The 27399-nt window shown below is 38.0% G+C and overlaps 1 protein-coding gene and 1 long non-coding RNA gene across 3 annotated transcripts in view; one reads left to right on the forward strand and one right to left on the reverse strand.

The window, feature by feature from the left end:
• The window catches only part of ARHGAP15 (Rho GTPase activating protein 15), a 653013-nt gene that overhangs the window by 98597 nt on the left and 527017 nt on the right, over positions 1-27399 (forward strand). For both annotated transcript variants that reach the window (XM_037850077.1, XM_037850078.1), the window contains exon 4: positions 21078-21139. In XM_037850077.1, coding sequence (XP_037706005.1) covers positions 21078-21139 — 62 coding nt within the window. The remainder of the gene's footprint in view (positions 1-21077; positions 21140-27399) is intronic.
• Positions 5882-10178, reverse strand: LOC119544619. Its single transcript, XR_005218880.1, has 2 exons — positions 10098-10178; positions 5882-6288 (listed from the first exon to the last, which is right to left on the reverse strand). It is a non-coding gene; the product is annotated as an uncharacterized LOC119544619 (long non-coding RNA).

A 27399-nucleotide genomic window follows, 5' to 3' on the forward strand; every position in this document is an offset into this window, starting at 1 on the left:
CCCAGTTCATTACTCTATTCTCAGTGACTAGAACATATGCTAGAACATGGTAAGATTTCATAAATAGATGTTGAAGAAATAAATAAAGGAATCAGTTAGTGACTTTATTTTTACTGCCAAGCTTATAATGCACAGAAATTTACCTTCAATCATAGTCTTTCTCCAATCTCTCATTGTAAATCTTCAAGTGCTAATTAGGCATTTGTTCAAGGAGACCTCAGTGTCATCTGAGAAGTGAAATCTCCTAAACTTATCAACTTTGTCCACAAACTTATTTTCCTTCCCTTTGAGCCCATCTCTATCATTAACAAATATTTACCTAGACATACAACACGTTTTCTTTGGATCCTTTTGTTTCCCCACTCTTCTCTATGATCGTTCAGATACAGTCATCATTTTCTAAAGATGTTACTCTGTAGTGGTTATGATCCTTCCCCATGTGCAAAGGCATGACCTTGCCTAGGCTTTCAAAGCTTCTGATCTCACCTCCACTCCAATTATATGCTGCAACTCCAGACCCACCTTCTTTAAACAGTACCTTCATTATTTCATTCCCAATATCAAAAATTTTCAACAGCTCTCTTTCCTGGTCTCTGATTTACTCTAATCTCGAGCCAGGAATACTAGCGTGAATAAGACTTGACCCTTTCCCTAAAAGAGCTTGGATTTTCTGTTACAATTATATAGCCTTCATTCCAGCTCATATACTGTTTTGTGTTGTTCACTCTTATTTCATGGGTAATGGACTTGTTTCCATGGCTAGGCTGTTAATGCTTTGGCAGTAGAGACCATGACTTATATATTCTTTATAATATCCTACTTCCCCTTACACTGATTGTGGTACTCAGAGTTTATTCAGGGAGGACATGCTTGTCAATTGATGTAATAATGAGATAGTAAAGGTTTATTAACATAATTTTGGAGATTGCAGATGCTAATAAATATATGTCTGCTATTTTAAATGGTTATTTTTCCCCAATTTAATTAGATATAGAAATATCTTGTGTTTTAGTTTGCTAAGATTGAACTAAAGCAGATACCATAAAATGGTTGGCTTTCAACAGTGAGAATTGATTAGCTTACAAGCTTATGGTTTAGAGACGTCATAAAAATGTCCAACTCACGGCATCATCAAGACAATGCTTTCTTCCCAGAGACTGGCTGCTGGTGATCCTGGACTCCTTTGTCATACGGCAGTGTCTCCCTTCTCTTCTGGGTTTTGTTACAGTCACCTTCTTGCTTCTGTGGCTTTCTCTCTCTTTGTCTGAATTTCATTCTCTTATAGAAGCTCCAGTAAGAGGATTAAGACCCACCCTCAATGAAGTGGGTCACACCTTAATTTAAGTAGCCTCACTAAATGATCCTGCTTACAGTGAGTCCACACCCACAGGAATGGATTAATTTTCAGAACATCACATACCTGTGGTACATACAGCTTCAAACCACCACATCTTGTTTGCAAAATTAATACCTCACTTCTCAATCTAAATAGCATTTTCTCCAGGAAGTGCTCCTCTGATTTTCCAAATTTGAGTTCGGTAGCCCTTCTTCAATCCCCTTCCCGGCAGCAGCCTGGTCTTGTGTCAATCAGAACCTTATCCACACTGTAATTGCTTATTTACTTTTCTATTTCTCTTAAGGAACTATTTGAGGAAAAGATCATGCTTCATTTGCTGTTTCATGATTTGGTCTTCGTATAAGGCCTGGCCCATATAGCAGTCCAAGAAATAGTAAAGCTATTGTGTTTCTTTTCCATAAATTCAGATTACAGAGCAAAGTACATATAAGTAATTATAAAGAGCGGTGTTCTATAAATAGAGAATGTATGATTGTTTGCTCTGCAATATTTGATGAAATGTGACAAAAGTTAGATTGCAAATGGAACTTTGTGAGTATATATATGTATCTGTGCACACGTGTATTTGTATGTGTCTGTGTATATATACATATATATATACTGATATAGATCTGCAATTATATTTGAACAGTGCCTTAGGTGTCCCAATTTTTTCAAAATAATATATGGATGGATTTTAAAATTCAAATTATGGTTATTATTCAACTTTAATCAATAACTATATGTCTAATTTTCAATAGTGTATATGTGTTATGCTATATATCAAGTATAGGTTCATATCAGAGAAACAAATAGAATATTCAGAAATAGTTTTATTGATTTAGCCTCCTATCACTAAAGTTATTTGTTGATTTTATGGCCTTCTTGACTCTGAAGCCTCAATATTTAATAAATGAAACCAATTTTGAATATCCCAAATTATAGATAATATGTTGATAGATAATACATCTATGTGCTCAATGCTCTATTCTAGGTCAGAAAACTGTGGAAAGGTGACATTGGGAAACAATGCTAAACAGAAGAAAAAATAATTTGCTAAGCTCTTTTGCAGTCTCTCACAATCTCTTTCTCTGCAAAAGTGTGTATCTCTCTGCTCTCTTTCTGACACAGTCACACAAATACACATACACACATACACACAGACACAGGCAGACACTTTTGGAACTACCAATCAATTTGCTTCCTTCTCCCTACCTGGGTTTCACTGGCTCCTCTCTTTGAGTGCTTGTTTATCCTGCTGTTCCTGAGAGCACAGGTAATATTCAACTTCTATCCCTCAATCTTTATTTGAATCGAATTTCTTATTTAATGTTTTATTTAAGACAGAAATGCTTTTCTTTCTCCCACAGCTCTTATTTGTGACTTTCTTCATTAGGTTGGACAATGCCAAAACAATCACCAATCCCCCAAACAACAAATTCTGAACAATTTTTAACTGTAAACTTTCCGTTGCCATTCACACAAAAAAACTGAAATATTTTTCTTGACGTCTGACTAACTTAAACTTAGACTCTTCACGTAGATTTCCATCACATATTTCCTCTAAAGTCTAGCACACTATACTCCTTATTTCCATCATTCACTACTGTTGTTTCCAGAGCTTTCTACGGATTCTTGCAGTAGTTTCCCTTAGCAGTATGTTTCAGGATGAGCTACCAAATATGAAATAATAAACATTAAATCTTTATTAAATAAATAAAATCTTTTAAGTTGGTGTTATTACTCATTTTTTCCTTGAGCTTTTTTAGTTCCAATATTTTGTGCCATATAAATCTCATTTTCTTTATCATTCGTATTCAGGATTCTCCTGAACATTTTCCAGGAATCACAAGACACCTTGTCTTTGCGGATAACTGGCAAAAAGTAGTACATAAGATCTACCCGCCTTGGTGAAAACCTTGACTCACTTTACAAAAACTGAAACCCTCCATGACAGATGGTCCAATAGATGCCATTACCTTTTTTCAGCTATAATTTCTCTCTTAATATTTCCTTTAATAGGGTAGATTACGATAAGCATGATTAAAGAGAAGAACGATGCATTTCTTTTAATATTGACAAAAATCCATTCCTTATTGGAGCCTAAAATCTCACGCTGGAAAGGACCCAGTTCACTGACAGGTGATGTCACTTATGCCACATGTTATGCAAATCTACGTTCTTTCAGTACAAAGGGCCTAAATCATTTTGTGCAAATTGATGTGATTGCTGAGCAAGTGATATCAAGCAGTGAAGTTTTAAAATATCAAATATCAAATATACTACTATGCATTTGCTTCCTGATCTTGTATATTCCATATTGTAATTTTTTATGAGAACTAATTATTTTCAGGGCACTTTCTCTGTCACCCCTAAAGAAATGTTCAGGAAAAATAACTCTGTTTGTAACATGCTAAATTGTTATCATCTTTATTTTTATCAAAAGAGTATAAGAAATGTCTATGGATACCCCTGCAGGAGTCAAAAGCCTGTGGCAGGTTTTAGAGAATATCTGCTACCTTCTGAGCTAGGAGGATTTCAGGAACAGAGCTCAGGAAGTTGCCATGGCTTAGGGCAAAGCAGGCTTTTGCAGATAAACCTTAAATCACAGATTATACCTTTTGGAGCCAGATATGATTTTGTGGATTAATTAATATTTGTAAAGGCTTTAAGGATGAAAAACATTATGAACATCTTATTGTAAAACAAAGGACTGTTACTTTGGGAAAATAATTCTATCGATCAGACTCTGTGTTCCTTAAATTGCAAATATTCCCACAAGCTCTGGAGTCTTTCAAAATTCTAATTTGGTTACATTGTGAAATAACATCACCCCAAATCTTCAAGCTGATTGTTAGTAGTAATAAGTTTTAGAATTTAATAATTTTAATCAAACCTAACTTCAAGTTTTCATTGTTTCACATGCTTTTCCTTGTCCCAAGCAGGAGGGTATTTATGAGTTCAGCAAGCATTTCATGAGGCCATTCTTGTGCTAGACTCTGTGCTAGGTTTGTTGTATACAATACAGGCTAGGGAGGAAGACAAGTATTAAACAAGTAAAGGAACCCATACTTTCAGAAATAAAAATTACAAAATGTGCTATGAAAGAAGAAAAACAAGTTTCTGTGAGAGAGGTAGAACCTACCTTAAAGTAGCCATGAAAGTGCTCTTGAAAGGGGCTGTGAAGTTGGGATTTCAAGATGGTTAGGAGTTAGCCAGGCAAAAAACTAGATGAAGAGCATTCCAAGTGGAAGAAACAAATTGTAAAGGTCTGGGAACAAAGTTGGTACATTTGAAAAATGCCATAGTGGCTAGAATATAGGGAACAAGGGAAATGAGGCAGGGGGCATGGTTGAGCGAGGGGCACAGCTCACATCATGACATGTCTAGAGTCACGGAAAAGAGTTTGGGAGCTGTTGAAGAACAGAAACAAGATGCGATAACATCTCCCATCCAGGCCCACATTTGAAATCAATTTAATTCTGGAGCAGAGAAAAAGAACTCACACGAGAAGAAGCTAAGATACTTTTAACACTGAACAATCCTTTTTTCCCTATTGCCTATTCCCCAATTAGGTTATACCAAAACAATTGAATTACACTGATAAGTTGCATAGACAGTAACCAGGAAGGCCATTCTCACTGAATTCCGATGACAAGCAAGGAAAGAGCAATATATTTAGATCAAAGACACAAAGGAATAGAACTATTCTTCAGGGAAGAAGAAGAGAGAAACTGAGGAGGAGGAAGGGGAGGTGGGACATAGAAAGGGCCCCTAGGAGACAGAACAAAAGTTCTTGAATATAAAGAGGTGCCTGCGTCAGCCGGTCTCCCACACAGAACCTGGATTTCTTGTTGGTGACCAAAAGAACACACTGGTTACTAGAGGAAAGGCTCAGGAAAAAGATTGATGGAGGTTCTTAAACATCAAATAGTTCTTACAGAATGACCTTTTGATGAGTTTGGGGTAAATAAATCAGAGGCATGTGGATAAAATTCCCCCTTGAAATGCACAGGGGGTTAAAAATGATGGGGAAAAGCAACCAATATTTGAAACACACTTCAAAACATTTAGCAGAGCCCCCAAAGTCCAACATGTTCTCTTGCCCTGAGAGAGAGAAAGAAAGAGAGGGAGAATAACCGTGGAAGTATTGCTCAATATATACATTAAAGGATATAAATGGGTTGCAATGAGCAAAAAACATCTAACTCTGAGGCTTCACATCAAGAACAGATTCTCACACCAAGAACAGATTCTCAAATCAACAATAGCTTCTTTGAGTTTTTTGTAACCCCATTTCTTGGCTCCATTGGTCACTATGTCTGTCCTTGTGCCAGTACCATGCAGTTTTTTTTTTTTTTTTTTTTTTTTTTCATCCAGAATCACAAGCAGTTTATAGGTTGACATATCCTAGGTGCTTTATGTGTATACATACCACTGAGCATACATTTTTATGTGTATCATGCTTTTTCATGAATATTTACCAATTCAGAATCCCCAGGCTATGCATATTGGGATAACCAAGAATACATGACACCAACTCAGTCAGGGGGGCAAAATGTATTTCTGCCTTTCCTGGGGACAAAAATTTCATAAAAGACAAAAATGCAACAGGCCTCTATAGATATTGGCAGAGTTACAAATCCTTCATTCCCTTAATAGACATAAAGCAAGAATACAATAAGTATAATTCATGAAAGAGAATTCATTGTCAGATCTATATTGAAATAGCAAGGTTATGTTTCCACTGAATTATTTTAGCAGTGTTTTCCTGTGGCACAGCCAAGAGATGCCCAAGTACAATGGTTACATCAAAATGGAAATATGAACACAGTTGCATACATCCCTCCCCCGCACCTTCTTCCACCCCTCTGCAGCCAACCGAATGAACAAGTTCTGATGCCAACTGCTCAGAGGTCGTTTAACAATTCCATGTCCAAGATGCTTCTTTTCTATCAACAAAAAGATATTTATAAATTCGTTAATTCACTACTCTACTTTTTATCATACATTGTCACCTCAAGAAATCTAAAAAGCTTAGATAATGTGAAATAATGAATCTTATCTGCAATAAACACAGGTATTTTACAAAAAAATGCACATAGAACTATAGTTATAATCTAAAACTATCTTCTAGATATAGAGATACTAGCTAAGAGCCCTTCCTCTTCTTCCTCTTCCACTATTTCAATGACTAAGTACAGAAATGTATCTGGCTCCAACAGGTGGATTAGCAAAGTTGCTCCCAGAAGACAGGCCTTCCTTTAAACTAACACAAGGACATTTTATAGGGATTATCTTTCTACTTCTATTTTTAGTATACTTTGGACATTAGGACTTGTCCTTTAATACACAGCAATAACTAAAATGCCTATACAGAACAATGGTCAAACAATCTGAACTTGTCTAACAACTCGCAGGCAAAGAACCCTTCCCTTTGCTGTTCCTTCCCTACTCCCCTCGCCCCCTCAGCACACCGCTCCAAGACATCTAGTTCAACAGTGCCATTCCCCAAATGCAGCCATTCCTCTGTATTAACAGAAAAAATATTTAGTGTTATTTTACACTCTGTACTTTAACATATGTTGTATATCTCTAAGCATCTAGAAAAACTAGATGTTTCAAATAAGGAGTTAAATTTGTCCACGATATACATAGTAGCTTTGAATAAACCATACATATGTAACAAAGGATATAATCTGAAAATGTCTTCTAAATAGGAACATTCTGGCCTAGAACCCTTCCCCTTCTCACCTCTATTAACCCAGTGGTTGCATCTGCAGTGCTTAGAAGGTTTGTTTTGTTTTGTTTTGTTTTTTAAACGATTTTGCTTCCACAAGTAAAATTCTGTCGTTTTCAAAACAGAGTCTTCCCTATAAATTTTAACACACAATGTACAAAATGTATTAGTTTACTAACTCAACTTCTGTCATACACTGGTCTAGAAAGACTAGATGATAAAAAATTAGGACTCGTTTGTCCACTATATACACTGTATACACAGTGAAGTAAAACAAAATGCAGACACATAGGATAATGGTTTATCTTGCCCAACTACAGACTTACTGGCATAGGGCCCTTGGCACGTCCTTCTCCCTCCTCCCTGAAACAGCACAAACAGCATGTGTACTGCTCTGAAGGTGGTTTGACCATTCCGTCTCCAAAAAATATTTCATATGACTTTTAACAAAACAATATCGACAAAATGTGTTATTTTACTACCTCTACTTTTAACATACTTTGTGCACTTCTAAACATCTAGAAAGACTAGATGTTTCAAATAAGGACTTAAATTTGTCCACTATATACCCAGTAGTGTTCAATAAATTACACACACATGTAACAATTGTTAAATCTGAAAGTGTCTTCTAAATAGAAACACTCTGGTCTACAGCCCTTCATTTCTCCTGATTCCTTTTCCACCACAAACCCAGTGGATGAGTTACAGGCACATGTGTCACTTAGATGGAATTTTATAATTTCATTTCCAAAAGTCATTTTCAGAAGACAACCTTTCTAGGAATTTTAACACAAAGTGTACAAAATGTGTTAGTTTACTAACTCTACTTTTGTCATACATTGGCAACCTCTTTAATATCTAGAGACTAGATATTATAAAATTAGGACTCATTTGTCCAGTATATACACAATATATACAACACGGCAAAGTTAAATGAATGCACATAACATACAGGGCAATGGATGATCAGAAATGTTCTTGTACACACTAGCAAAACACTGTTTTCAATTTCTTCCCTCCCACCTCCCTCAAACCAAGGAACAAGTACAATGTTCAGAGGTGGTTTTACAATTCCATTCCCAAAGACAGTATTTCTCATCAATTTTTAAGAGCTATTTACAGTGTTACCCTACTACCTCTATTTTTAAACACATCAGGTACTTCTAAACATTTAAAAAGACTAGCTATTTCAAATAAAAATTTACTTGTTCACTGCATATATAGTATTGTTAAATAAAACCATACACATATAACAATGGTTATAATCTGAGGTATCGCCTAAACATGACCATCTTGGTCTCCAACCATAGCCTCCTGACTTCCTTTTCTCCACCACCAGTTCAGCAGACAAGTACAGGCAAGTGTAATGCTTTGTGGCAGTTGAACAAATTCATACCCAAAAGTCATTTACAGAAGACAAGCTTTCCAATAAATTTCAACACAAGAGTATAGAAAACATGCTAATATTAATGACTACTTTGTCATACACTGACAACCTCTTTTAACATCTACAGACTAGATGCTGCAAAATTAGGACTCATTTGTCCATTATATACAGCCAAATAAACTACACAGGACATACAGAAAAAGTTTTGTCTGAACACACTAGCATATTACCTTTTGCTATTGCTTCCCTCCCACCTCCTCCAAACCACTAAATGAGCATACAGACAGTTGTATGCTGTTCACAGAGATAGTTTTAACATTATCATTTCCAAAAGATACTATTTCCTATGAATGTGAGCAAAACAGTATTTACAAAGTAATATTTTACTACTTCTACTTTTAGCATACGTTGGGCACTTCTAAACATCTAGACAGACTAGATGTTTCAAATAATGACTTAATTTGTCCACTATATACAGAACAGTCTTGAATAAACTGCACACATACAACAACAGTTAATCAGAAAGTGTCTTCTAAATATGCACATTCTACTCTAGAACCCTTCCCTTTTATACTTCCTCCACCAACCCCAGGGGCTATACTGCTCAAAATTTCAGAAGATAATCTTTCTTAGGAATTTTAACACAAGATGTACAAGATGTACTAGTTTACTAACTCTATTTTTGTCATACACTGGCAACCTCTTAACATCTAGAAGACTAGATGCAAATTAGGACATGTGCATCCATTATATATCTATATACATAGCAAAGTAAAACCAAATGCACAAATATAGGGACAGTGGTTAATCTTGTCTCATTGTAAACACACTGGCATAGAACCCTTTGCACTTCCTTCTCCCTCCTCCCCCAAACCAGTGTACAAAATGTGAACTTACAGAGGTGGTTTGGCCATTCCAAAAAACCCCACAATATTTCATATGAATTTTAACAAAAAGATAATTACAAAACGTGTTATTCTGCTACCTTTACTTTTAACATATGTCAGGCACTTCAGAACATTTAGGAAGAGGAGATATTTCAAAACGTACTTAGCATTGTCAATTATATATACAGTAGTGAAGAATAAATTGCAAACACAAAATAATAGTTATAATATGAAAATATCTTCTAAATATGACCAGTCTGGCATAGAACCTCTTCCTCCTCTTAGCCTTCTGCTTCTCGGCCTCCAACCTACAGAACAAGCGTGGATGTGTGTCTCTCCTGATGTTGCTTCCAGAGGCAGTCTAAATTCCATTTCAAAGTCATTTCCAGAAGACATTTTCTAAGATTTTTTTTCCCCCTAACAAATCGGCATTAGAAGACACGTGATTTTCTAATTCTTATCATAAGTCGGCAACCTCTTGACATCTAGAAAGCCTAGATGTGGCGAAAGTTTTCTTTAAAAAGGTTGGGGGGCAATTTGAGAGCAGCTTTTTCATATTATATACACAGGCCTTCTTCCATAAATGGCCAGTAATCTTCCCAAAAGGTGGTGGGCACTTCTTATTGGATAGATGTCGCAGGTTAGTCTACCATTTCTTTCAATGTCAAGCAAGGTCTGGTAGAACAAAGACTAACCGCCCTACGGCCACTAACCGTTCCACCCGTGGCCGTCCAGGGCTCGGCTCACCTTCCAGGCCCCTTAAGGCCTTTGTCCGTCGTTGTTGGGAGGAGGTGGCATCTCGTCCAGTTGGAATGGGGCGGTCACCCCAGGTCCTGGATCCATGGCCCGAGCTGGAGAGAGGACCGAGCTCGAGTCTACACGACCCGCCTTCTCCGCGGCATTCGGGAGGCCGCCATTTTCCCCTCCCGCCACGCCCGCCGCCGGGCAGGTCTGGGCAGGGAAACCCGGCGGCGCCGCCATCAGGCCGTGACGGGGGAAGGGAGCACAGGGTCCTGCCGCTGCCCCAGGGCCTGGACCAGGACGGTGGGCAGTCCCGGTGAGGACTCGGGGTCTCCGCAGGGCAGGGACACAGGGCGCCCCGGGCCCCCAGCTCACCCGCCGGCCCGGGGGCGGAGGGGTCCGACGGCCCGGAGGTCTGGAGAACCCATGCAGTTTTCTTTCTTGATATTGTTACCATATGTGCAATCTAACACTTCCCCTTGTAATCCTATTCAGATGTATATTACAGTGATAATGATTGCATTCACAATGTTGTGCTACCATCACCACCATCCATTATCAAAACATTTCCACCATTCCAAATAGGAACCCTGTACATTTTAAACCTTATCTTCCCATACTCTATCACTACCCTGTCCCCTGGTAGCCTATATCCTAGATTCTGACTCTATGAGTTTGCTTAGTCTAAGTATTTCAAATCAATGAGACCATAAAATATTTGTTGAAGAGACTATTCTTTTCCAATTTAGTGGTCTTTGCCACTTTGTCAAAAATCAGTTGACCATAAATGTGAGGATGGATTTCTGAGCTCCCAATTCTATTCCATTGGTCCATATGTCTGCCCTTGTGCCAGCACCATGCAGTTTTGATTACTGGGGTTTCGTAATAAGTTTTAAGGCTGGGAAGTGTGAGTCCTTCAACTTCATTCTTCCTTTTCAAAGTGGCTTTAGCTATTTGGGAACACTTACCCTTCCATATAAATTTGTTGATTGGCTTTTCCATTTCTGCAAAGGTTATTGGAATTTTATATACATATGTGTGTGTGTGTGTGTGTGTGTGTGTGTGTATACATCTATTGAGATTGTTCACACACCATACAACTATCCAAAGATCCAAAGTGTACAATCAATTGCCCATGGCACCATCACACAGCTGTGCATCCATCACCACAATTAATTTTTTTCAATTTTAAGAACATTTTCATTACTCCGGAAAAGAAATAAAGACAAAAAAGGAAACTCAAATCCTTCCATACCCCTAAACAACCCCCCTCCATTATTGATTCATAGTTTTGGTATAGTACATTTGTTACTGTTGAGGAAAGAATGTTAAAATACTACTAACTGTAGTATATAGTTTGCAATAGGTATATATATTTCTTCCTATATGCCTATTATTAACTTCTAGTTACAGTGTCATATATTTGTTCTAGTTCGTGAGAGAGATTTCTAATGTTTGTACAATTAATCAAGGACACTGTCACCACAAGATTCACTGTTTCCCATCTTTTAACCTCCAACTTTCCTCTGATGACATATGTGACTATGAGCTTACCCTTTCCACCACTTTCACACACCTTTCAGCACTATCAGCTATTCTCACAACATGGAACCATCACCTCTGTCCATTTCCAAATGTTTAAGTTCACCCTAGTTGAACATTCTGCTCATAATAAGCAACCGCTCCCCATTCTTCAGCCTCATTCTATATCCTGGTAACTTATATTTCCTGTCTATGAGTTTACATATTATAATTAATTCATATCAGTGAGACCCTGCAATATTTGTCTTTATGTGTCTGTCTTATTTCACTCAACATAAGGTTTCTTCATCAACCCATTTTTTTAAGATGGTTTTGTTCACACACCATACATTCCTTCTTAAGTAAACAATCATTGGTTCCCTGTATATGTCATGCATTTATGTATTCAGCACCATCACCACTGTCTATATAAGGACATCTCCACCTCTTCCACAAAGAAGGAGGAAGAGTCAAAGAAGGCAGAGAGACAAAAGAAAAAGAAAAAAGAAAGAGCAAGAGAGAGAGAGAAAAAAACATGACAGCTAGAAAGCATCAAAAGGAAAGATAGCATTAACCTAAAGAAGAAAAAAGAGTCAGCACCATCAATGCCAGGAGTCCCATACCCTTCCCCTATTCCCCACCCCCATTGCATTTAGCTTTGATATATTGCCTTTGTTATATTAAAGGAAGCATAATACAATGTTTCTGTTAATTATAGTCTCTAGTTTGCATTGATTGTATTTTCCCCCAATCCCACCCTATTTTTTAACACCTTGTAATATTGACATTCATTTGTTCTACCTCATGTAAAAACATATTTGTACCTTTTATTACAATCGTTGAGCACCCTAGGTTTCCCTGAGTTATACAGTCCCAGTCTTTATCTTTCATCTTTTGTTCTGGTGTCCCACATGCTTCTAACCTTCCTCTTTCAACCATACTCACAGTCATCTTTGCTCAGTATACTTACATTGCTGTGCTACTGTCTCCCAAAATTGTTTTCCAAACCTCTCACTTCTGTCTTTTCCTTTCTGTCTGCAGTGCTCCCTTTAGTATTTCCTGTAGAGCAGGTATCTTGTTCACAAACTCTCATTGTCTGTTTGTCAGAAAATATTTTAAGCTCTCCCTCATATCTGAAGGACAGTTTTGCTGGATATAGGATTCTTGGTTGGTGATTTTTCTCTTTCAGGATCTTAAATACATCACTCCACTTCCTTCTTGCCTCCATGATTTCTATTGAGAAATTTGCACATAGTCTTCTCAAGTTTCCTTTGTATGTGATAGATTGCTTTTCTCTTGCTGCTTTCAGGATCCTCTCTTTATCTTTGACGTTTGATAATCTGATTATTAAGTGTCTTGGTATAGGCCTATGCATATGTATTCTGTTTGGAGTACGCTGCGCTTCTTGAATCCATAATTTTATGTCTTTCATAAAAGATGGGAAATTTTTATTGCTTATTTCCTCTATTATTGCCTCTGCCCCTTTTCCCTTCTCTTCTCCTTCTGGGACACCAGTGACATGTACAGTCCTCCTTTTTGTTTTGTCCTTAAGTGCCCAGAGACATTGCTTGTATTTTTCCATTCTTTTCTCTATCTGCTCTTTTTTGTATAGGCTTTCAGGTGCCTTGTTCTCCAGTTCCTGAGTGTTTTCTTCTGCCTCTTGGGAACTGCTGTTGTATGTTTCCATTGTGTCTTTCATCTCTTGTGTTGTACCTTTCATTTCCATAGATTCTGCCTGTTGGTTTTCCAAACTTTGAATTTCTACCTTATGTACGCCCAGTGTTTTCATTATACAGTTCATCTCTTTCGCCAAAGACTTTTTGAATTGATTTAGTATTAGTTGTGTCAATTCCTGTATCTCAGTTGAAGGGTAAGTTTGTGCCTTTGACTGGGGCATAACTTCATTTTTCTTAGTGTAGGTTGTAGTTTTCTGTTGTCTAGGCATGGTTTCCTTGGTTACCCCAATCAGGTTTTCCCAGACCAAAACAAGCTCTGGTCCCAGAAGGAAGAAATATTCAGTATCTGGTTTCCCTGAGGGTGTGTCTTAGAAAATTGATATACCCTGTGAGGCCTCAAGTCACTATGCTTTTCTGCCCAGCATGTGGCACCTGTCAGCCTGTAACTCCAGACTGGTGTAAGGTGTGGCCTGTGGCTCTTTTCCCCCAGGCTCTGGGGTCTGGTTCTGAATGGAAGGCAGGTAGTAGAGCTGGGTCCCACCTCTTTCCTCTTAGGGAGGATAGACCCCTTAGGGAGCATTCTTTAGCATTTGAATGGTCTTTCTCTGCCTGTGCTATCTCCACCCTTGTCTGGGTCAGAGCGCTGGGGACTGAAAATGGCTGAGGTTTTCTCCACTGAGCCAAAACAGTGGCAGAAAGCCCCCTTCAGGGCCAGTCCACAGCCACCCTCCAGCTCTCCAAGGTTACTTATCACCCAAAGCCTCCGTCTGCTTGTTGGGAATTTGTAGCTTTTATCAAGCAGTCCACATTTGTTCATTAAAACCCCAGTTGGAGCTCAGCTTAGCTTTATTCACTTGCTCAGAGGGAGCTTCTCTCTAGCACCATGAGGCTTTGCAGCTCGGGCCGTGGGGGAGGGGGCTCCTGGCTTGGATACGCAGTTTTTACTTACAGATTTTATGCTGCAATCTTGGGCATTCCTCCCAATTCAGGTTGGTGTATGATGAGTGGACGGTCACTTTTGTCCCCCTGTAGTTATTCTGGGTTATTTCCTAGTTGTTCCTGGTTGTTTATTAGTTGTTCTAGAGGGACTAACTAGCTTCCACTCCTCTCTATGCCACCATCTTAGAGCCCAGGTTGTTGGAATTTTGCTCGGAAATCCATTGACTCTATAAATTGTTTTGGGTAGTATTGGCATCTTAACAATGTTTAGTCTTCTAATCCATGAACACAGAATGCCCATTTTTTAGGTCTTAGTTAATTTCTTTTGCAATGTTATTTAGTTTTCTGTGTACAAGTCCTTTACATCCTTAGTTAGATTTATTTCTAGATATTTGGTGCTTTAGGTTGTTATTGTGAAAGGAAATTTTTTTTTTTATTTCTTATTCTGGTTGTTCATTGCTTGTGTCTATAAACAGTACTGATTTGGGGGTGTTGGTCTTCTACTCTGTCACTTTGCTGAATTCATTTATTAACTCTAGGAGCTTTGTTGTAGATTTTTCAAGATTTTCTGTGTATAGTATCATGCCATATGCAAATAGAGAGAGTTTTACTTATCCCTTTCCAATTTTGATGCCTTTTAATCTTTTTTTCTTGCCTAACTGCTTGGGCAAGAACTTTCCATAAAATGTTGAATAACAATGGTGACATTGGGCATCCTTGTCTTATTCCAGATTTTAGAGGAAAAGCTTTCAGTCTTTCACCATTAAGTAGGCTGTATCTGTGGAGTTACATACCAACAATACACTACTGGCATTTATAGTCACCCATTTGGGTACCTTTACCACAGTTCCTAATTTCTTTATCCTGCCTTGTACCACTCTCTAATTCCCTTTCCTTTCAGTCTGAAGAATTTCTTTTAGCATCGTTTGTAGGGCAGGTTTAATGGTGATGAATGCCCTTATCTTCTGAGAATGTCCTCATCTCTCCCTCATTTTTGAAAGTGTGTCTCGCTGTATAGAAAACTCTTGGCTGGCAGTTGTTGTCCTTCTGCACTACCAGTATTTCAACCCACTTCCTTCTTGCCTGCATGGTTTCTGATGGGAAATCAGCACTTAATCTATTTGGGACACACTTTTATGTAATATGTTGCTTTTTTCTTGCAGCTTTCAGAACTCTCTCCTTGTCCTTTGCACTTATAGTGAAATCAATATGTGTTGGGGTATAGTTTTCTTCATATTTACCTTATAGGTGTTCTCTGAACTTCTTGGATGTGTATATTCACATCTTTGGCTAAGTTTGGGATGTTCTCTGTTGTTTCTTTGGCTATTCCTTCTGCCCCTTTCTCTCTTTCTTCTCCTTCTGGTACTCCCATAATGCATATATTGTTTTTGATGGTGTCTCATACCTGTCTTGGGCTACTTCCACTTTTAATATTTATTTGTTCTTTCTGCTCCTCATCCTGACTCATTCAAGTATCTTGTCTTCAAGTTCACTGATTCTTTCTTCTGCCAACTCCAATCTTCTCTTGAAACCCTCTGGGTAATGTTTATGTCAGTTGTTGTGGTCTTCAATTCCAACAGTTCTGTTTGGTTCCTTTTAAAATTTCTGTGTGTTTGCCAAGTTTCTAATTTGCTTGTTCATTTTTTCCTGATATCCTTTAATTATTTCTCTGTACTTTCCTTCATCTCTTTCAGCATTTTTAAGATAATTTTTAAAAGGCTTTGTTCAGTATGTCCATGTTCTCTTCTTCTTCATTGATGTTTTTTGTGCTTTTATTTTCTTCCTTTGGATGATCATCCTTTCCTGTTTCCTTGTGTGTCTTTTACTCTTCTGTTGCACACTATACATTTTAACATTTTTAAATGTTAGCTCTGAGATTTACTCCCTGTGATGTCTCTTTCTTTGTTTTGTAACCTGTTATTGATAAGATAGAGATTTTCTTAAGCCTCAGACCTCCTATCAAGAACATCTGCCCAAGGCAAATGCAGTGTGTAGGGTTTTCCCTTTCTTTCTGGGCCTGTGTCTTATACTGGGCTTTCACTTGTTAGTTGCCTTGGAGTCCCCCCATCTACAGTTTTGTTGTTCCCATTGCTCCCAGGAGACAAAACACCCTCTCCCAGGTATTTGAAGCAGCAGGACTTTGTCCCAAACTGCCCATCTCTATAGTTGCTTACACTCCTTTTGTTGTGTCACAGTGCTTTTTTCTGGAGGGCAAGTTCTTGGAGGAGGGCTACCCCAGAGAAGACTTTCCCAAGTCAGTCTTTTCTGGCTAATTCGGGGCCAGGGATCCACAAAAAGGGCACAGGCCAGCTTCAAAGTGCCCTGGAGAGAGGATCCGGAAGGAAGCCAAAGTTTTCTCCAACAGCTCCCCAGAGCTGAGTTTTTCTTGCCTCCCAGCAAATGCGGCCCGTCAGTTAATTGTCCCCCACAAACTGAGGAAGTGCCATGTCTTTAAATCTCCACTGCCTCCTCCCTCTCCAGGGTGGATTGAAACAGTGATTTCTGTTGCACTTGTCTGGGTGGGGTTGAAATAGTGTCTGCCTCCACCTTTGTTGTGGGAGACTGAAACGTTAGTTGCCCTCAGAGCTGGGGACTGGCTATCCAAATTAGCGAATTAAAAGCCATGATCTTCTGTGGCCGTGCCCATCCTTGTTCTTGGGGAAGAGGGGTTTATGTCCTTTTTCTGGCAGCAGCAGCTAGCCAGGGACCAGACCCCACAGAGGCCTGCTGTGAAGATGGGGGATGGGTGCTGGGAGCTGCCAGATGGAGTGCAATTTATAGTGTTTTACCATAATCTATCAGACTTTTCTTCCTGCTCTTCCCTGGGTGCTGTTCAGTGTTCTTCTAGCCTCTAGGGTTTCAAAGTAGTTGTTTTAGGCAGTTCCTGTTTGTTTAATAATTGTTTTGGTGGAAGAACGGAATCCTGAGCTCCCTACTCTGCCATCTTCCCAGGAAGTCTTTTGTTTCTGGTTTTGATTTTATTCTGAATGAAATGTGTTCTGCAAGCCCACATACATGCTCACAAGATCTAATATATAGCAGGAAAATCAGAACCATTGTTGAAAGAATTGGAGGCTGAGAAGAGAAGCATAAGAAATGTATGAGAATAAAAAGTTGCAACCTGAAGATAATGAACAGAAAAGGAGAGCTAAGAGAAAGAAGAAAGAGAAATATCTATTTCAGTGGGTAGTGTTTCCTCTTTCTGTGCTTTTTAATAGAAATCATCAAAATAAACAAGAGCATCTGCAGTGCCATTATCTCATAAAATGTCAGAAAAAATAGAGCAGTTGCATCATTATTAAATTGAAAAATAATTAGATGATGAATCTGTTTGAAAATTATAGTGGCTTAGGTATAGAGAGCTCTCAAGAGGGAGACCAGTGAGTCACCAGAGAGTTTTATGTGTGACACTACTTTGGAGGGATTCCTCTTCTTCCGAGTTGGGGCCTGTCTCAGTTTTGTGGGTCCAGAAAGTCATATTTATCAATATGATCAGTGTTTTCAGAGATGATGAGATCTTGGGGCTATCTCCCAGTGACCCAATTCATAAGAGTCAGATGTATAGACTATAATTCTGATTTATAAATTTATACTAGGAGATAAACTGATGCTGATATTTTAAGTCACCCACATTCTGTATCAAAGTAACTAAGAAGCTGAATTAGGGGTCAGGTAGTTGCCAACGAGCATGGAACCAGAGGAGGAAGAAGAGAACTCAAAAACATTAACAGAGCAAATATTGTAAGACATTAAGTATGTGTGGTTCCAGTATTAAAAGCCAATCCTCTCTCATCCAAATCTGGGGAAAATCTTATTGAGCTTCAGTTTATTTCCACTTTAAAAACATAAATTTTTTGTGTGTGGAGTGGTATAGATGAAAGCCATTTGTTTGCAATTATACTTCATGATTCTGAGAACAACATGAAACTTTCACATAAAAAATTGTAGTGTCTGTCCCCATGGTTATAGCCCAGGCTGTTGTTTCTGCAACTATTGTTATCATTAATCAAAGGTTGTCTTCTGCTCTCCTGCCTTGTCTAGGTTGATAAACAGGCACTGTCTGGGTATCCCACTGCCATTCGTTCTTCTCATCTGTATCTAAGCACAGTTGTGTCTGCTGAGTATTCCCTCAATGCTGGCAGACTGGCTGGCACCCAATCTGGATAAATTGCTGATCTTTCTTGTCATTTAATGTCAAGTAGGGATTCTAGGGGACATTGGACAAATAGCTCAAGAAGCTAGATTTAGCATCTGAAGATTGGTTGATATTTCTTTAGTATGCATAGTCTAGGGAGTGCTACTGTTTAAAGAACTTCAATTTGGCTTGGATCTTGGCATGCAGACTCCTACACCTAGATCAGAAAATATCTTTAATCTTGCAAATTACTAAAGACAAGACCATCTGAGCCCTGGATGACCAACATGCTCAACCGTAATTTGTAGATCATTGTCCTTTCAGGCCTGTGTTAACATAAAATAGAAATAATTAATTAGAATAATTAATATGATACCTTGTATAAACCCATAATATAAATACATAGCAATTTTCTCCTTGCTCTAATACTTCTTTCAGTTCACTACATTGCTTTATACCTATAAGATTCTTCTTATCTTTTTCATGTCACATTTCCCTTCTCCTTTTAGAGAAATAGACATCAATAATACATTTGTTGCTACTAGATATCTGTCTACCCACAGGTCTTTGTATGACTATTTTTTGCAAAAGGTAACATTGTTAGCTGACAATGCATACATCAGTGTTTTTTGATAAGTTGAAAGGTTTCGTACCTTTTTAGTAGGTAAATACAGGTTTTTGGTAACAGTATTTTATTTTTATCCTAAGGATGTTCAAATAAGACAATAAAATTCATCTACGGTTACCCAACACAATTTCTAAATGTACATTCCTAAACAAAAGAACCTCCTCTGCGATTCTAATTGTTACAGAAAACATCTTTTTCCAAATATTTGTAGACATTGGTGATGCCCAGAGTTAAACACTGAATTTATTATATCCATTGTAGGGAGTAGACAAGATTCCTTGGCACCAAAGGGGGATAGTATACATAGAATAAACTGTGGAAACAGAAAATGAATCAGATGAATCCAAATACAAAAAAGGCACTGTTGAACAGCATGTTTCTACAAATTATTCAAGAAAGTTTCTTTAGACCCTTTGAGACTTGTGGAGAAAATGCTGAAGAAAAAAAAGAAATTTTTCTGGAAGTTTAAATGTGCTTTTAAAAAAGACATTGCTATGATTATAATAAATCATCATCATTATTATCTTCATCAATAATTATTCAATCAAAAACATATTCATCAACTGTATATGGAGAGTAAGTACTGTCCTATGTATTAGGGATATAATAATGAACAAGTCAGAAAAGATCTCACCTGAACCAGAGTGAGCTTTGTTGAAAGGCAATTGTGTAGTTGGCTAAATTTTAGTGGTGTAGGACAACTCATTTACCCCAAATAGTTCTTCCTTTCAGCTGTCATGTTGCAGGGGGATTTATTTGGATTGTTCTAGGTTCCTATAAAGATTTAAATACAGATTTAAGTACTCATTCAGTCACTCATTTATTCAAACAATATTTCTTATTATGACCACTGGTGCCAGCGAGGTCTCTAGGAGCTGGGAATCCAGGTGTGATAGACATCGTCCTTTGCCTTTCATGAGCTCACCGCACAGTTAGAGGAACAGTCAAATGAACAGACAATTATGATACCATCTGATAAGTGCTATGACAGTGATAATGACAGAATGCAAATGGAAAGTCAAGACAGGGGCACCTAATAGAGACTGCAGAGGAAACATGGAAGGTCTCCCTAATATTAGACAAACAAATTGTGTTTTAAAGTAAATTTGGGAGTTTGTGGGATGAAGAAATGACAGAGGGGCTGTATTAATCAGTGAGGGGAAAGCATGTTGAATGGCATGGAGGGAGTGTAGTCCTCTGACATGAAGCAGGTGACTTAGCTCTTAGCTAATATTATATGTGTGTGTGTGTGTGTGTGTGTTTGTGTGTGTGTGTGTGGTGGGGGAGGGTGAAGGCAACTCACCAAGAGGGAAAAGATGGAATGCAGGCTAAGGACTTGGGATAGAGGGTGTGGGGCAGACCACGGAGGGTAGAAATAGGGCACTAAGAAATTAAAACACCTGTTTTATATAGACTTTGCTGAGCTCCACAGAAAACTCTGTGGAGTTATAATGAACTGTTGAGTCTCCTTTAAGAAATTCGCAGCTGTGTTGGCAATGAAAGTCAATACATACAAATAGGAAAGGAAGCAAATCCACATCATGGAAGAAGATAATGAGAGAGTGCTGCTACAGTGTATCTTGGTAACTGAATGAAACGCATGAAATGTGGTTTTAAATGCCATTCCCTGGTTCCCTTGGCTCAGTTACCTGATTCCATTGAAGTCTTCCTACTCCCTGGCCTCAGTGGGCACATGGAAAAGTGCAGATAAGAGGTGAAAAGGGATAACTTTTCCAAAGGTGATAAGTAAAATTAAGAAAAACATTGAATTAATTTTTGTTTTATCATTTTAAATCAATTTTGTCAGCAAGGGACTACAATGCTCTGGAAAAAAAAAACTGAGTAAAGGTGTTTCACTGTATAACAAATCACTCACATTCCCCTTTGTAATCTGTCTTTTGGAAACTTAACCGCTTATAATGACTATGGTCTTGCAGACACTTCCCATAAGCTATATATGAATTATTAAAGAGGTTCTATGACTGGAAACTTCCATCATTGCAGTGACTCTTGGAATGCATAGGTTAATTCAGACTAATAATGCACAGGAGTTTGTCACAGTTTTTACATATGTATTCTTCTTGCAGATGGTTGAGAAAGAAGGCTATCTTCAAAAAGCTAAAATTGCAGATGGAGGAAAGAAACTAAGGTAATTAAAGTTCTTTATGTTAGCCTTATATAACTATGCTAGTTGTTCACATCCGCAGTTTGTATTGCTGTTAGTGTTCGACTTGGAGGACCCCTGTGGCAGAGAACCATAATGATCCCCTCTGCTTTCATCAGGACCAAATTTATTTAAAATATAATTATGAAGTTTTCAAAGAAAGTGCTACATTCTATATTCCTGCACAGAACACATAAATGAAATGCTGTGTGTCCTCCGGGGACTTGAAATCTAAACACACACACACACACACACACACACACACACACACACACACACACACACAATTCTGAGATAATGGGTCTTGATTTATGGGGATTAACAGTTTAAGAGATTAATGAACTCATTTGCCATATATAAAAATCTCCCTGCATTTCACTGGGAACATAATTTTTTGAAGGATAGAGATTTTAAACTATATCTGTGAAAAATAAAACCATTTGCCTGATAAAAAGTTGGAGGTTGTTGCATTTAGAAAAGAGATGAACACAGGGTAGGTGAGAGAAATCGGAAAAGGTGGTAAGAAGGATTCCCTAGACAAAACAACAGTAACAACAAATTCCTGGAGATAAAAATGAAATTGATAGGAAGTTACGGAGAGATGTTACACATGTTGTATATATGTGAAATTTAGAAATAAATACACTAAAGAATCATCTCTATTTTAGAATGGTTGCTAATTTATTTTTCATATTTTAGGTCTATTTATATACTTAAATTTGTACTAGGTGATATGCAAGCTACAAAGGTATGTAGAAGTGTCCAAATTTGGAGATGAGGCATTTTGTTCATGAGTGTATTACTAATAGTAAAAGCCATATAGGATAAATGTACTAATTAGCTACACAATGGAATTCTTGTTAATTGTATAATACAATTCATTACTAGAATGACACCCCAGCCAACACTAGACAATAAAGTATGCTTTTGTTTGCTAGGTATGATGGGATATGTATATATTTACTTAAAAGATGTAAAATTGGAGGGAAAAAATCATCCACAATTTCACTACTCAAAATAGCTATTTTTTAAAATGCAATTTTATTGAGATATATTCACACACCATGTAATTCATCCAAAGAATACAATAGTATTATCATATGGTTGTGCATTCATTACCACAATCAATTTTAGAACATTTTCATTACTCCAAAAATAAAAAAGAACCTTCAAAACATCCCATACCACTTATGCCCCACACAATTATTTATTTATTTATTTTTGTCTTTATTTTTTTACTCATCTGTGCTGTTGGATTCAATTTGCAAGTATTTTGTTGAGGATTTTTACATGTATATTCATTAGAGAAATTGGTCTGTAATTTTCTTTTCTTGTACTATATATTTATTGGGCTTTGGTATTAGGGTGATTTTGACTTCATAAAATGAGTTAGGTAGCATTCCTTCTTCAGTTTTATGGAATAGTGTTAAGCAGGAATGGTGTTAATTCTTCTTGGAATGTTTGGTAAAATGTCCCTGTGAAGCCACCTGGTCCTGGACTTTCTTTGCTGGGAGATTTCTGATGACCATTTCAATCTCTTTACTTGTGATTTTTTTTTAATATCCATTTTATTGAGATATATTCACATACCATGCAGTCGTACAAAACAAATCATACATTCAGTTGTTCACAGTACCATTAAATAGTCATGCATTCATCACCAAAATCAATCCCTGACAACTTCATTACCACACACACAAAAATAACAAAAATAATAATTAAAGTGAAAAAGAGCAATTAAAGTAAAAAAGAATACTGGGTGACTTTGTTTATTTGTTTGCCTGTTTGTTTTTTTTTCCTTCCCCCGTTTTTCTACTCATCCATCCATAAACTAGACAAAGGGGAGTGTGGTCCTTATGGCTTTCCCAATCCCATTGTCACCCCTCATAAGCTACATTTTTATACAATCGTCTTCAAGATTCATGGGTTCTGGGTTGTAGTTTGTTGGTTCAGGTATCTACTGCTAGCTACCCCAATTCATTGGAACCTAAAAAGGGTTGTCTATATTGTGCGTAAGAGTGCCCACCAGAGTGACCTCTCGGCCCTTTTTGGAATGTCTCTGCTACTGAAGCTTATTTCATTTCCTTTCGTTTTCCCCTTTTGGTCAAGAAGATGTTCTCCATCCCACAATGCTGGGTCTACATTCCTCTCTGGGAGTCATATTCCACGCTGCCAGGGAGATTCACTCCCCTGGGTGTCACATCCCACGTAGTGGGGAGGGCAGTGATTTCACCTGCCAAGTTGGCTTAGCTAGAGAGAGAGGGCCACATCTGAGCAACAAAGAGGCATTCGGGAGGAGGCTCTTAGGCACAATTATAGGGAGGCCTAGCCTCTCCTTTGCAGCAACAGTCTTCCCAAGGGCAAGTCCTGTGGTAGAGGGCTCAACCCATCAAACCACCAGTCCCCTATGTCTGTAAGCACATTAGCAACCATTGAGGTGGGGCAGGCCAATACCCCTGCATTCTCCCCCAGCTCCTCAAGGGGGTTCTGCATATTTTTTTCCTTGTTTTTTTTTTTAATTAACTTTTTGTTTTAAATCAACTGTATGAAAAATAAAAAAATTAAAAAAAATTTTAAAAACATACAACAAAAGAACTTTTCAAACAGACCATAACAAGGGAGTAAGAAAAAGACAACTAACCTAAGATAACTACTTTACTTCCAACATGTTCCTACTCTACCCCAAGAAAGTAACCTAATATAGCAACATTTCTGTGAACTTGTTCCTACTATACTCATCAGAAATTAACAGACCATAGTCATTCCTGGGCATTCCCAGAATGTTAAATTTACCCACGATAGCTTATCTGTTCTTATTGGATTATCTTTCCCCCTTCCTTAATTGCTCTCTATCGCTAGTTCCCCTACATTCTACATTACAAACCATTTGTTTTACATTTTTCAAAGTTCACATTAGTGGTAGCTTATAATATTTCTCTTTTTGTGCCTGGCTTATTTCACTCAGCATTATGTCTTCAAGGTTCATCCATCTTGTCATATGTTTCACGACATTGTTCCTTCTTACTGCCATGTAGTATTCCATAGTGTGTATATACCACATTTTATTTATTCACTCATCTGTTGAAGGACATTTGGGTTGTTTCCATCTCTTGGCAATTGTGAATAATGCTGCTATGAACATTGGCGTGCAGATATCTGTTCACGTCACTGTTTTCAGATCTTCTGGGTATATACCGAGAAGTGCAGTCACTGAATCGAAGGGTAACTCTGTATCTAGTTTTCTAAGGAACTGCCAGACTGACTTCCAGAGTGGCTGAACCATTATACAGTCCCACCAACAATGAATAAGAGTTCCAATTTCTCCACATCCCCTCCAGCATTTGTAGTTTCCTGTTTGTTTAATGGCAGCCATTCTAATCGGTGTGAGATGGTATCTCATTGTGGTCTTAATTTGCATCTCTCTAATAGCTAGTGAAGCTGAACATTTTTTCATGCATTTCTTGGCCATTTGTATTTCCTCTTCAGAGAACTATCTTTTCATATCTTTTGCCCATTTTATAATTGGGCTGTCTGTACTATCGTCATTGAGTTGTAGGATTTCTTTATTATGCAAGATATCAGTCTTTTGTCAGATACATGGTTTCCAAAAATTTTTTCCCATTGAGTTGGCTGCCTCTTTACCTTTCTGAGGAATTCCTTTGAAGTACAGAAACTTCTAAGCTTGAGGAGTTCCCATTTATATGTTTTTTCTTTCATTGCTTGTGCTTTGGGTGTGAAGTCTAGGAAGTGTCCACCTAATACAAGGTCTTGAAGATGTTTCCCTACATTATCGTCTAGGAGTTTTATGGTACTTTCTTTTATATTGAGATCTTTCGTCCATTTTGAGTTAATTTTTGTGTAGGGTGTGAGTTAGGGGTCCTCTTTCATTCTTTTGGATATGGATATCCAACTCTCCCAGCCCCATTTGTTGAAAAGACCGTTATGACCCAGTTCAGTGACTTTGGGGGTCTTATCAGAGATCAATCGGCCATAGATCAGGGGGTCTATCTCTGAATTCTCAATTTGATTCCATTGATCAATATGTCTGTCTTTGTGCCAGTACCATGCTGTTTTGACAACTGTGGCTTTATAATAAGCTTCAAAGTCAGGGAGTGTAAGTCCTCCCACTTCGTTTTTCTTTTTTAGAGTGTCTTTAGCAATTTGAGGCATCTTCCCTTTCCAAATAAATTTGATAACTAGCTTTTCCAAGTCTGCAAAGTAGGTTGTTGGAATTTTGATTGGGATTGCATTGAATCTGTAGATTAGTTTGGGTAGAATTGACATCTTAATGACATTTAGCCTTCCTATCCATGAACATGGAATATTTTTCTATCTTTTAAGGCCCTCTTCTATTTCTTTTAGTAGAGTTATGTAGTTTTCTTTGTATAGGTCTTTTACATCTTTGGTTAAGTTTATTCCTAGGTACTTGATTTTTTTAATTGCTATTGAAAATGGTATCTTTTTCTTGAGTATCTCTTCAGTTTGTTCATTTCTAGCATATAGAAACATTACTGACTCGTGCTTTAATCTTGTATCCCGCTGCTTTGCTAAATTTGTTTATTAGCTCTAGTAGCTGTATCGTCGATTTCTCAGGGTTTTCCAGATATAAGATCATATCATCTGCAAACAATGACAGTTTTACTTCTTCCTTTCCAATTTGGATGCCTTTTATTTCTTTGTCTTGCCGGATTGCCCTGGATAGCACTTCCAGCACAATGTTGAATAACAGTGGTGACAGCGGGCATCCTTGTCTTGTTCCTGATCTTAGAGGGAAGGCTTTCAGTCTCTCGCCATTGAGTACTATGCTGGCTGTGGGTTTTTCATATATGCTTTTTATCATATTGAGGAAGTTTCCTTCAATTCCTACCTTTTGAAGTGTTTTTATCAAAAAGGGATGTTGGATTTTGTCAAATGCTTTTCAGCATCTATTGTGATGATCATTTGATTTTTCCCTTTTGATTTGTTAATGTGTTGTAATACATTGATTGATTTTCTTATGTTGAACCCTCCTTGCATGCCTGGAATGAACCCCACTTGGTCAGGGTATATGACTTTTTAATGTGTCTTTGGATTCGATTTGCAAGTATTTTGTTGAGAATTTTTGCATCTATATTCATTAGGGAGATTGGCTGGTAGTGTTCCTTTTTTGTAGCATCTTTTCCTGGTTTTGGTATTAGACTGATGTTAGCTTCATAAAATGAGTTAGGTAGTGTTCCATTTTCTTCGATGTTTTGAAAGAGTTTAAGTAAGATTGGTGTCAGTTCTTTTAGGAAAGTTTGGTAGAATTCCCCTGTGAAGTCATCTGGCCCTGGACGTTTATTTGTGGGAAGCTTTTTGATGACTGATTGGATCTCTTTGCTTGTGATTGGTTGGTTGAGGTCTTCTGTTTCTTCTCTGGTCAGTCTAGGTTGTTCATATGTTTCCAGGAAATTGTCCATTTCCTCTACATTATCCAGTTTGTTGGCATACAGTTGTTCATAGTATCCTCTTATAATTTTTTTAATTTCTTCGGGATCCACAGTAATGTCACCTTTCTCATTCATTATTTTGTTTATATGGGTCTTCTCTCTTTTTGATTTTGTCAGTCTAGCTAGGGGCCTCTGAAATAGCTATTTTAATTTTAAATAACAATCTCTATTTTCTGCCCAGGTTTTGTCTTATTCTGAGATAGTGGGCAGGGCCTGAATCCTATGCTAAATTTTTGTGCAGCTATGAGATCCAATACCGGGCTGCCTTAGGAGCCTGGGCTGGTCCTTTTCCCCATGGAGAACCTGCCCTGGTGGAGTCAGGCTCAGAAAGAGTTGCCAGGAGGATCCTTTGGTTCTGAGTAGTCCAACCTGAAAGCCCTCCTTTCCCCGTGGCCTCCCTCCTGATCTTGTCACCTCATAGTAAGAGTGTGCAGTGTACAGTGATGCCTTTAACCCAGATAAATAAGTCCAGACATCTTCTTAACTTACCACTTAAGTTAATAGGTGAACAAAGAAAGTCCAAAGAGGGCCAAGGATTTATCCAGGTTTCTTGCGGAAGGCCTTCACTGAGCTTGGTAGGAAAGAGTAGGCTAAAGTGTTGGTCAGTCCTGCTCTCCAGCCTCGTGCATGTAAGAGGAGGAGATGCCTCTGCCACAGTGGCACTGAGAAGTGTGCTTGGTCATAAACCAGCAGCAAGCCATCATTAATCAATTTTCTCCTAGAAAGTGGTGTCAACAGGAACCAGAGGAGCCGAACAGGAGTCTTACTCCAGCCAAC

This window comes from Choloepus didactylus, chromosome 9, assembly GCF_015220235.1.
Source record: "Choloepus didactylus isolate mChoDid1 chromosome 9, mChoDid1.pri, whole genome shotgun sequence".
Taxonomy (NCBI): Eukaryota; Metazoa; Chordata; class Mammalia; order Pilosa; family Megalonychidae; genus Choloepus; species Choloepus didactylus.